General features: G+C 32.0%; 2 protein-coding genes across 3 annotated transcripts; one reads left to right on the top strand and one right to left on the bottom strand.

Annotated features, from left to right (window-relative positions):
• Positions 1-202: 202 nt before the first annotated feature.
• On the top strand, positions 203-3,034 carry LOC120083850 (uncharacterized protein At2g27730, mitochondrial-like). The gene is made up of 4 exons (XM_039039736.2): positions 203-396; positions 493-615; positions 1,873-1,911; positions 2,536-3,034. Exons 2-4 carry the CDS (start codon positions 511-513, stop codon positions 2,740-2,742), a joined length of 351 nt encoding a protein of 116 aa, XP_038895664.1. The 5' UTR covers positions 203-396; positions 493-510; the 3' UTR covers positions 2,743-3,034.
• A 2,503-nt stretch (positions 3,035-5,537) lies between these two features.
• On the bottom strand, positions 5,538-10,285 carry LOC120083242 (Ubiquitin carboxyl-terminal hydrolase family protein). 2 transcript variants are annotated; one of them, XR_005483386.2, is made up of 5 exons: positions 9,966-10,226; positions 9,600-9,661; positions 7,893-9,292; positions 6,000-6,102; positions 5,538-5,824 (listed from the first exon to the last, which is right to left on the bottom strand). XR_005483386.2 is itself a non-coding variant. In XM_039038909.2 (4 exons), the coding sequence occupies exons 3-4, from the start codon at positions 9,081-9,083 to the stop codon at positions 6,073-6,075; spliced, it is 1,221 nt and encodes a 406-aa protein (XP_038894837.2). In that variant the 5' UTR covers positions 9,084-9,292; positions 9,600-9,661; positions 9,966-10,285; the 3' UTR covers positions 5,538-6,072. The 2 variants fall into 2 exon arrangements, 1 of the variants encoding a protein (XP_038894837.2); XM_039038909.2 differs by having other exon boundaries at positions 5,538-6,102; positions 9,966-10,285.
• Between the last annotated feature and the right edge of the window lie 2,093 nt (positions 10,286-12,378).

Below are 12,378 nucleotides of genomic sequence, written 5' to 3'. Positions count from 1 at the left end.
GGCGAGAGCAAATGTGAAGAAGTCTGGGAGCGAGGAAAAGGGAACAAGCAAAGAGGCATTATTCATTTTGAAGAAAAATATATCAATATAATTTCACTCGAAAATGACATCAGTAAAAGGTCATTTGACATTCTTTTAAAAAAAGGGTAAATATTATTTTGGCCCAATTTTTTTTAACTCATTTGTACAATTCTCCCAAACTATATAAAGGTGTACGTCTCCAAGCCTGGAACGAGCACAGATTCATTTCTTGAATCGAACGGCTTCAATTGGCGTAATCTCCACACATTTCGCCTTCGGAAATTTTGTATCTACGAACCCCTATTTGACTTCCCAGTTCCTCCCACAGCCGCTACCACCATTTTCTTCCTAAAACTCTCTCTCATTCTTCTTTAGGTAAGTAATTTTCTTCAAGCAATCTTGCATAATTGTTCTATAGGTTTTCCCACTATTGTTATGTTTCGATTCAATCGATCGTATTCCTTTTGTTAGGAAAGGCGATCAATAGAAATGGCAGCAGCTAGGACGGCAGCTAGAATCTTTTCCCGAAGGTTTTCGAGCAGCGGGAAAATACTCAGCGAGGAAGAAAAGGCTGCTGAGAATGTCTACATCAAGGTGCCCATCTAAAACCTCCGACCTGTCATTTTTAGGTTTTGCATTTTTTTTTTGTTTTGATCATGTTGGTTGTTCAATAGATTATAATTATAAGCATTGAGATGAATAAAGTATGGCGAATTTGCTTGTTCCCGACGTACAGCTTGCTATTTCTGAGAGATTTTAAATTTCACTCGAGCTCTACACTGTCAAATGAGTCTACTATTGTTTTCTATTTTGGTTAGACTGTTCAATTCTATTCATCCCACAATGTATGAAATGAGAATGATCAGCCGAGAAATGATCAGGATGATTCAAACCAAATGGTACGAAATAGTTTATTCCATTCAAACTTAGACCCTTAACTACTTTCCATACATATTTACTTGGGAAATTTACTGTATGATAAGTGATATACGTAACAAATATGAATTCTTTTCTGGAGTTGTATTAAAAAGATCGTTTCAAAATTTACTGATTGGATCATCGATGGGCATTGAGACAAATAGTCCTCTATTGCAAGTAACGATTGGTGTAAAATGAAAATATTTCAAGTATCGAATATGAATGGAACGGAGTTGATGTGCCCAGTTTTTCTTTTATCTGGAAGGGGATATCTTGTAATCTATCTGGGTTGTCTTGTTTTAATTATGTTTTTGTGGGCTTCTGTGTTTACCGGTACCGGCTGGTGTAGGTCTTGCGTTAGTTATTTGTTTTCTGTTAGTTAATTAGGTTGCTTTAGCTTTTTCTAAATGCCTATGAATATATGGTAGTCTGTTTTTGGCTAATCTTCAATTAAATAAAACAACCAAACTAACAAGTCTACAGTCCTTTAAATTTCTCTACCATTCCATTTTACTTTTATTTAGTATAGGCTCATATCTTCTTTTCTAGTGGGAATGATGGTATTATTGAAGTTGAGGATTGGTTTCTGGATATTACCATAGAGATTCATGACTATGTAATCAAAAGGGCTTCTTCAGTTCTTAATGCTGTTCTATAGTTCTTCATTCACTAGAGTATAATTAAAGGCCTTTTCCAGGTAGTTACACTTTCATTTTTCCAGACATTTTCCAGGTAGAGTATAATACATTTTTTTTTATGTGGAACATTTGTCTAAGCTGAAGCATCAAAGTGCTAAGTCCTGGAGATTTTTCAATGGAAAGAGTTTATTTGTTTCTCTGCATATGAGTGAACATTCCTCCATTACCATCTGCTTGCTTATGTTGTCTTTTTACCTTATTTCCATCAATATTTTATTTAGTTGAGATTTTGCAGAAAATTGAACAAGAGAAACTGGAGAAGCTTGCACGCAAGGTATGCTTGTAGTTCCGTAAAATTTTCATTTGGGAACCTAGAGTTCGACATTATGGGGATTTTGGATAATCTAGCTTTCACACAGTAAAATTTTATGGTTCTCTTAATAGTTGTAAAACTACAACTTAATTTTACTGAAGTAATTTTATATGATTTTGTCTTGGGAGATGAGTATTTATTGGCCCCAAATCACTAAGGTTTACAAGCATAGGTGCGAGAGGAAGAAATAACGAATGTAATGGGGGGGGGGGGGGGGGGGGGGGGGGGTTTGTAGGGGTTTGGGGTCCATTTATATTCTGTTACCTCCTGTTAGTAGAATTTGGTTGGGAAGAGTTTTTGCTGAAGTTGATTTAAGGGTAGAGCGTTTTGAGTTGGAGGTATCGCTGGCTGTATTTTCTGTTGAGTTCTCTTGGGAGAAATTGAGAGAGATGGGAAGCTCTCGAAACTTTCCATGATATATGTTGATAAATAAAATTGGTAGATGACTTCTATCACACATCTAGGTCTATGGTAATATAGTTTTCTTTTCTCTTCTTCTTCTTCTTCTTCTTTTATTTTTTATTTTTTTTGAGTGAGAGCTATATATTCTAATCTTCTCTAGGCTACAAATGCATATATTTCTAGGGACCTAAACCAGAAGAAAAGCTAGAAGGGTCAGTAGCTGGTTCCGTTCCAAGTGGCTCAGCCTCAGCACCATCAGGAGCATCAACAGAGAAAATATCTAGTGACAAACACCGCAATTATGCTGTTGTAGCTGGAACTGTAACTATTCTTGGTGCTCTTGGATGGTATCTTAAGTCTAAAAAGAAGCCAGAAGAAGTCCATGATTGAGTTAACAAATGACGTCGTTTTCATATCATCGGCATCTGAAGCATGGGGGAAGGTGAGTGTTCTCCTTTCCTCTGGTTAATAAACCAAAAATCGAGATGCGTATGGATCTTGGTTAATGAATACGTTATGTTCACATGTACGTTTCTCTTGGCATTATTTCTGTTTACTTTCCTGGAAAATTAACCCCAAGAGACAGTGACAGCATGGAGCATGCTCTATGACAAAGACTTGGTTTGTTTGATTTCAATTTCACATTCTCTTCAATAATATTGAGTAGAAGAATTATTTTGAAGCATGCACGCTATAATCACTGTTAAATACTTTTCCTTGTATTTTAAAGAAAGAAAAAAGGTCAAAATCATCTGTGTTAATCTTAAACTACTATGATCCATAAAGAAGTTGGAATATCCCTGATTTGTTTCAACTCTGTTTTCTCGTCTTCTAGTGTTCTTGCTTTTACGTCTCAGTGTAATTTAAGCTAAAGTACTTTTTTTATTTAAAAAAAGTTGGGGAGAAAAATATTGGCTACTAAAGGTGTATAGACCAGTACCATTTACAATGATATGGGAAATTTTACGGTACTATGGATAATTTTTACTCCGGTTTTCAGTTGTATAAACGCATTATTGAGGTCATATTTGATTTATTTGAGTTTCATTTGGTAATCATTTTGTTTGATTATTAGTTAGTTTTAGTTTTTGAATTTGATTAAGAATTTAACTCTTGTATGGAAAGAAATTGAAGAAAAATTTTAAATTCAAATGATTATAAATGAGTTCTAAGTTAGTTCTTTTATGGTGGTAAGACAGCATAGACATGCCTCAGATTGTATGGGAAATCAGTTGTTGTGTCATGTCAAGTCGCACCCTATGGAGCTTCCTTCTTTGGCTTTGTTATTGTTCCAATTAATTTCTACCATATTTTATTCAAGCCTCTTAATTGACCTCTAATGTCAAGTGTCTCTGATAGCTTTACTAGTTTATGTAGTGGTTGACCTAATAGAAACGTGGCCAGAAACGACTAGTTGCTCCTTCAATACCTCTTGACATAGTTATGAGAGATTCATGTGAAGGATTAATAATACGAATTCTTACGAGACACCTTTAACGAAATTTTGACGAATTGACTCCAAAAACTGGAAATTTGGGCCTCAAAGGAGTGATTCCCAATTAAGGTTGTATCATTTTGTTCTTTTTGTTATCATCTCGTTAAAATTATGATATAAGGAAAATTTTCTCAAATTCATCTTAACCTCTCTTTTATTTTCATGAGATGTTTTCTCTTTTATCCTTGTTTCATCTTAAATTATTGATTAACCTAAAAGTTTAAACTGATGAGTGGAAGTAAGTTTAATATTATATCATTTAATATCTTATTGAAAGTTGAGAAAAGAAAAAAAAAAAAAACAAGCAAACAACATAATAGAGCGAGACTAGAAGGAAAAAAAAAAGTGTTTTGTCATCTTCATTCCCCTCTATTTTTCGTCTACCTTTAAGAGAATTGGATGTATAGCATAAAATTCACCCCAAACTCGAGAAATAGCTAAAAAAAATTAATGATTTATTGCCACATGTGATTTTAGAATGAATCACGGTTGTCTTTGATTTTCCCCTTTTACCCTTTAGATTAAATTAAGGTCACGTTTACGAAAGGTGTATTGCAATAAATGAAAGATAATTTGAAAAGTGGGACCTATTTTTTTTTACATTTGTCAGTGTTTATCGGCGGTGGACCTCAGTTGACAATCTGTTATCAAGTAATGTAATTTGAATAATCAGTGTGAGGTGATCAATTGAATTGCAACAAAAAATTACGTCCGTCGTCATCATTACTGTTATGGTTATGGTTGTCATTATTGTTAAGAAAAGGCTATGGTTTGACTCTCAGAGGTAAAAGTAACAACGGTAAAATTGACAAAATTCTTAATTTTAGGTAAACACAATAAAAAACGATCTAGTTACATTTGTGAAATGAACTCATTACGATCGATCAGTCAATGAAATTCGATGAAATTATACCAATTTTCATTACAAATTGATAAACATGGGCCCACACATCTTTTCTTATTCCTAATTAATCTCTCTCTATATACTACTACTACTGCAAAAGTATAGTAATAGTGACAAGTCTAGATCATTCTGTAAGAAAGCACGAATATAGTTTCGAACTAATTAGATGTCCAGCTAAAGTGGTAACATGAGGGGGCTTCTAGAGACACTGTGTCAAGAGAGGGAAAGAGAGAGGAGAGAAAAATATTAAATAATATATTTTTTCACGTCATCTTGCTATATACCCAATTATTGTTATGTTTGAATTTAACACCACCTTTATTGCCATGTCAGATGGACACCGACACCGTTTAAACCTATTTTACAAAATTCAAGAACTAAAAATGTATGTTTTAAAAACTTAAAGACCAAAGTGGCATATAAGAAAAACTCAGGAACCAAAAAAATATGTTTTCCTAAAAATAAATAAACTAATTAACAATCAATCTGAAAGTTGATTTGGCTAAAAATGTCCTAGGGTGTCTTTCTTTCAACAAAGTTGTGGATTCAAAGAGTTTTCATTCAATCAATTTAATTATTGATCTAGGCCATATTATCTAGGTTTTTCTCTCAAACTCAACCATTTTTATTGCCTTAAAAATCAACTCTATTTTCATATAATTGAACTATTACTCTTCATTATTAACATCTAATGTTTTCCTATCATTCTCATGCACAATTCAACGTCAGTTTAACATACTAGTTCTAGTTTCAAATTCTCTTTAAAAAACGAATTAAAAACTCAACTTCAATCAAAGGGTGATCAAGCATGATAAAAAGTAATCAATCTAACCCTAGAACTAATTACAAGTTAGCCACACGTGTTCATAATTAAATCCTTAAACATGTTGAACATTAAACATAAAAGAGAAAGTGTGAAGAGAATAGGGAGTTAGTTGTCGATCCCAATCAGTTGTCGACACCACATCAATGTCTTCTTCACGATCCAACTTCCGATCAATCTGGCGATTAAGCCCTAGAAAAGCCTCTGAACGTCCACCTCTTAACCTCCGTAGAAAGCCCGATCAATCCCCCTTCAAATGACGACGAAACAAAATATATATATAAAATAAAGCGGAAACACAGCCACAACACCATATGAAAATCATGCAGACAAAAACTTTGCAGCGTCGCGACGTCACCTTGCTACAACCCTACAGGTTGTGGCACTGCAAAGCATCGTACCGGCCTGTTTCTGCCCTCTTTTACCTCTTTTTGACCTCTTTGTCCTGGGTCAAAGTTTGACCTTCTTTAAGGGTATTTTCATTATTTTATGTTCTTTTCAACCCGTTCTAATCCAAACGCTTGATTCCTAAAAAAAATAAGCAAAGAAAGCATCAACAAATCTTTTAGGCAGTAAAACCAAACAAAATCTAAACCTAAGAAAATGCTTTTCAAGTGATTTTCAATGACGACGACAACAGTGGAGAGGTTGGGGTGGGAGAGAAAAAAGAGAGAATTTTAAGGTGTAAATTAAATTATTTTAATTTGAGGTTTTAAATTGATGAAATTAAAATTTTATGGTTCAATTTGATACAATCTACCAAGTTTGAAATTTAAATTAATAAATTCAAAGTCAGTTAAAATTAATATAACCTATCGAGTTTAGGGTTAAAAATAGTTTTTTTTTTCATAAAAGAAAAAAAAGAAAAATTGGTTTAATAAAATGAAGAATTGGGTGTGCTTATTATTTAGATTTTCGAAGAGAAAAACATGTTTGAATGGCTAAATGACAAATCAATTTTCTCCGAATGCATGTTATTTTTTCTCTCTTGATTTCACCATGTTTAGTGATCACACTTAATTGTTTTTCTTTTCCTTCTTTCCTTCTTTTTTTTTTTTTTTTTTTCCCCAATTTTTCCGAATACATGATATTCTCTCTCCCTTTGGGTCACAAATTTAAATTTTATGTGTTCTTTTTTTTCCCACCATAGAACTATTGTTCTTGATTAGTAATGCATAATTAATGTTAATGTAGTTTGTTTGATCTCAAATCATACTTAAGATTTTTTACATTTGATGTTATTTTGTGAGATATTTATCTTGTTTTAAAATGTGTTTTTTATTTAATAAGCAAGGGTAGTATTTCTATAATTTTGTTACCATAGATTAATATATTTGATTTTGTTTGATCATATTTTGTTTTAAGTACTTGTAATAGTATTGATCTTCAACAGGGGTGCATTTCGTGAGCATTTCGATTCATTTGAATCAAAACAAGCAGTAATTACAAAAGAAGACGATTTATCGTCAAAGATGCAACAGATTTCTTTCAAACCACATTGCAAATCAATGCTCTAACCAACACAACCCATAAAACCCTTTCATCTGTCTTTTAAGGTTCCACCCTCCAAGGACCCCTATCAACCACTCATCCATTTTACTTGACAAGCAAATAAAGAAGTTGAATTCTTTAATAAGCCATTGTCAAGCCGAAGTGACAAAAGGACAATGAATGAATAAAGTGGTCAAGGGATTCTCTTCATCCGAGTAACGCAAGGGGCAAACCGAGGGGAAAAAATAGACCAATTCACACATTTTCTTGGAAGCCGCTCATGGGTATTTATACTTCAATTAGCTAAGCAGCAAAGGAATACCTTAACCTTTGCAGGAGCAAAACTCTTATAAATAGTATCAATCAAGGGAGTTTTCTAGTGTACAACAACTACGGGGATGAGAGATCAAGCCTCCAACCTCTAGAGAGGTAGGACATGCCAATTACAGTTGAGCTAAGCTCACTTTGCCTAATAATGGGAGTTTTGAGGTGGGGTCGTCTTTTTGCGAACATCAAAAACCTCGAAATGGAGAAATCTAAACATGGCAAACATCTTTAGATGTGTGGGCATCCCAACTCAACTCCTCTTTCCCAAAAATCTTATAATGTATACTAAAGCCAACATTTGCCCAGTAAAAATGACTTGTAAGAATACCTTGTTATTCCCTTTTACATCCTTCTTTTAACTTGTGTATGAATACAGCAGACAAAAACAACCAAGTTCATTACATTTAGATAGGGAATTCCATGTGGATGAAGCTTCATTTTTCTTTTCTTTATTATTATTATCTTTTTTCCAATAAATAAGTATGAGACTAGAAACTAACCTGGTGTGGATTGCAACTCATGTCCCTCCTACCACAAAGTGAAAGGAATCTATCAGAGTGCAACAGCAAGGGACATTTATCAATCAAAGTTGGCCCTTCATAGGCTTCTTTTAGTAATACTGTACTCCTTGCACCTTTATTAGTGATGTAGAAGATTCCTTGATGCTTTAATAAGCAAAGCAATAGTTTAGATGGTAGAAGAAACTCCCTATGAAATGCATCCAATTGTGTTGATGTCATCCTTTTTTCCATCGTCAAACTTAGAAACTCGTGAAGAACTGCGACCACCCTCTTTCTTGCCTTCGGATCAGCTGCATCAAATCTCCTCGCGTTCAAGTATGGGGAAGGAAAATCCATTTTCTGCCACCTTTCAAGATGTTCAAGGTAACTCATGTTTGGCCTAAAGCCTGGAGGAAAACATATCTTGAATGCATATGGACCAGAAAAGTTGCCATCTTTTGAGATTCTAACTCTTTTTCCATATACACAAGAAGATAAATCTCTAGCATTAGCAAATCTTTCTTCCCGAGCACTGATTGCGAGTGAAGAATCCCAATTTTCCAAATGTAGGTGAGCTTTCCCATCGAATTCCTTCACAGAAAAGAATTCAGGGTATTCAGGAATCAATGAAGTTTTGAAGTCACAAGGCAAACCCAATTCAGATGCAATGAATTCTATATTTTCGAGTGGTACTCGACAATCAACCGAAAGCATCAACAGCTTCCTCAAATTCTTTATTAAGATCGGTTTCATTGCACTCCTTACCTTATCTTCTTCACTAGCAATCCTTTCAGCTTTATTGGAGAGCCTAACATAAGGGGGCATTCTACTACTTCCAGAACTGACATAAAAGATCGAAGAGTACTTCTCAATAACAGCCATGAAGTTCCATTTTTGGACAAATCCTACTTCTTTCTCTAGGTCCCTCAAGAATATAAATTTTTGCTTTTGAGATTGGATAATGTTTATAAGCTTTAGTATAAGGGATGGCTTTTTTTGCAAGTCCATAACTTTGTCCAGGTCACCAACTCTATAATATATTTTTCTCTTCGGTCTCATTACACCACTAGTTTTGTGCCTCATTGAGACCCAGAGAAAAGCCGATTCCTTATGATCAAAAACATGTATTCCAGAAATTGGGTAAAAGTTGAGATATCGATTTAGGCGTAGGAACATAGATTTTCCATTCATTTTGAACCCTAAACTCTGTTGGAACAAGTATCAAACAGTTTATGGGCAAACTTGAAAAGCCCCTGATCCAACCATACTACATCCGATTCTGACGTGAAAACTCTTTCATTTCTCTATTGGGAGCTTAAGGACTCTTACCAGATTCCGTTTTCACAAGAAACACCAAAACTCTCACTTCGGAATCGGCAATGCTTCTTGCAAATGTTTTCCTAAAACATGGCAAAATGGAAGCCTTAAGAACTTCATAAATAAGTTTCAGGCATATCATTTCAGTCATACAGCTTCAATTGCAGAAGAATTCATCAAACTAAACCATTCAAACTTTTCAACAATTTTCATGTGACAAAACTAAACAATTTCAACAGTCACATACTTTCATTTGACATAAACAATTTCAGCCAATACTCAAATCACATAAAACATACATTCGAACTTTCAAAAAATTCTTTCAAACTCTTAACAAATCACTATATATAGTCAACATTATATTTTGAAAGAGATGTGAAAACTACTTACCTCAATCGAAAACCTAGACTTCTCAATCCGAAAGTCCACTTCCTTGAACAAACACCAACATCCTAAAAGCATAAACAATAAACAATCAATACCAGAAGAATGTTCAAGAGGGATATTCTTACCCAATATCTACCATGAACCATAACCGATAACTCCAAATTAGTTCAAAACTACAACAGACTATGTTTCCCTCAGGTTAGAAACTAATCTAACATAGTTCAATCGGGTCTGAAATGGTTCAAGGCATGCTAATACTGATAGGTACTTAATCGAATACTTCAAAATTTACCAAAGACTTTATAATATAAATTTGAACACTTAAAATCCAAATCGAAAGGGCAAAAGAGCAATGATACCAATTCTTACCAAAATGGGCTCCAATCTAAGATGGTCAGGGTTCGAAAATTTTCAAACTTTGCAGATGTGCAAATTATTTGAGTTGTGCATAAACTGATTTGAGGCCAATCGGAGTGTGGATCACCGCTGAAAATCGCTAAAAAAAAAAAGAAGAAAAAAAAGGAGAGAAACGTTGCGCCACCAAGACACCTTCGCTTGTGGTTTGATGGCAGTTTTTTTTTTTTTTTTTTTTTTAAAAAAAATTGTCACTAATGATTTATAATTAAAATTGAGTTATTTTTAGGGAAATTCTTATAAATAAAAAAAATCTAAACAAATATTTATACTTTATATAAAAAAAAAAACTCAAAAATGTTTTGAACTCTTGAAATTTTTTTCTATAAAGTTTAAATATTTTTTTATATTTAAAAATGTCCCTTATTTTTATAACACTCTATTTATGATATATTAATCCAATCATAATGATAAAATTCTAAATTTTTTAGAATGATAGGGGGACAATATGATTTTTTTAAAAAAATAAAGTATTGTATTTCATATTAAATTTCTATTTAAATAAGTTTTTAAAATATGTTTGGTAATATGTTTATAAATCATAAGATTGATTATAGTTACTTATTAGGTTGATTATAAACTAATTATTAATTAATTTATGTACTTGTTTTAGGTTAAAAATTGATATAATTATTATTTTGTACTATCATATAATGTATAATATATTAAATATTTTAATTTAATAAAAATAATTAAATTTATAACCTGAAATATTATATTGGTTAATATTTTTATTTTTTTAAAGATAATTATGCCTTTTAAACTTTTCAAATTCAAACACTAAAAACATAAATTATATATTGTTTTTAGGATTTGCACTAGTGTAATGTATTATAAATTATAAAATATTACAAAATAATAATTTTAATAAAAATATGTTCATAAATTAATTAATAATCATATTCTACATAATATTTAATGGGTAATCCACAAAATATAGTATTAAATACATTTAAATAAAGGTAATTATTTTAAATGACAAAATTACTAAAATTATTTTCAAATATAGCAAAATGTCATTGATAGACGCATATAGAGAGTGATACTTTGCTATATTTATAAATAAGTTAGCTCATTTTCTTATATTTGAAAACAATCCTTTAAATAATTATTTAAATTAGAATCAAATTTTCTTTTTAGAAACAACTAGAATTCAATTTCTAAATTTATTATCATATATATGTGCATATATATATATGAAAAGATAAAATTCAACTATGTTTTTCTTTGAATATCTTATTTTCAAATTTATGTTTTTAGATTACCTACTAAACATATCCATAATTTTTTTAAGTAAGCATTTGAGACTTAATTAAAAATCTCTAGTCTAAAATTTGAAAAAATCAAAATATCTTACTTTTATCCACATTAACCTAACTTAGTCTAAAAAATTAACTCCAATAAATCGACTAAGTCTAGACAATTAATTTTAACCCTCCTATGGAAATAGAATCAAATGAAAGGAAGTCATTAAACTTCCTAATAAGCATCATTGTTCATCAATTTCAATAATGATTCTTGACTATTTGATTGAGGGATAGGAGAGAGAGTGTTCCCTTAAGTGCTGACTCCGAATTTTGAACAAGAGTCCCACTCTTATTGGCCTGAGAGGAACTCTTTAAGGATTAGTGGTAATCTCGAGGGTAAAACAGATATTTGACCTAATCGTTATTATGAATAACCTGTGAAAGGTTACTTAATAATTATGGTTATATCAAGTGGCTATGGGGAGTGGCTCTAGTGGATTGACCCATTAGTTAAGGAATGATGATTAATTTGGGGTAAAAAGTTTAGCCAATTAATGTCGGATTGTTGTAGCCCATGATTTGTAGGTCCACAAGGTCCCTACTGACTCATAAATGGATTAGCTTTAGAGTAACGTAATAAGTAATTTGAAACGTTCAAACTAGAATTAAGAGAATTAATAGTTATATGTGTTATAATTAAATTTTAGAATTAAACGGTATAGAAGGTGGAATTTATGTAAAATTAATTTAATATTTGATATTAAATTAATTAGAATTAATTAAATATTTGATATTAAATTAATTATATATTATCAATTTTATTAGAAAATTAATTTATGAAATTAATTTTAGAAAAATTAATAATGGTTTCAATTTTTGAAATCAAATTGATTTTGGAAATTCAATTTGTAAATTAGAAAAAATTAAAAAAACACAAAAATGGAAATGTTGGATTTCTCCACTAACAAACAACTAGCTCACTCAATTTTCCACCATTTCTTGATTCAATCTTCCAAGCATCAGGTGCTCTCCATGCACCCTTCTTCATTGCATGATTGTCCAACAATAAATAAAGAAGATTGAAGTGGAATTGAGGTATGCATCAATTGAATTTTTATAGA

Source organism: Benincasa hispida, chromosome 8 (assembly GCF_027475165.1).
Source record: "Benincasa hispida cultivar pf3 chromosome 8, pf3_genome.v1.1, whole genome shotgun sequence".
NCBI lineage: Eukaryota > Viridiplantae > Streptophyta > Magnoliopsida > Cucurbitales > Cucurbitaceae > Benincasa > Benincasa hispida.
Note: the sequence above shows the minus strand (reverse complement) of the source record. Positions and strands in the feature narration are given on the sequence as shown.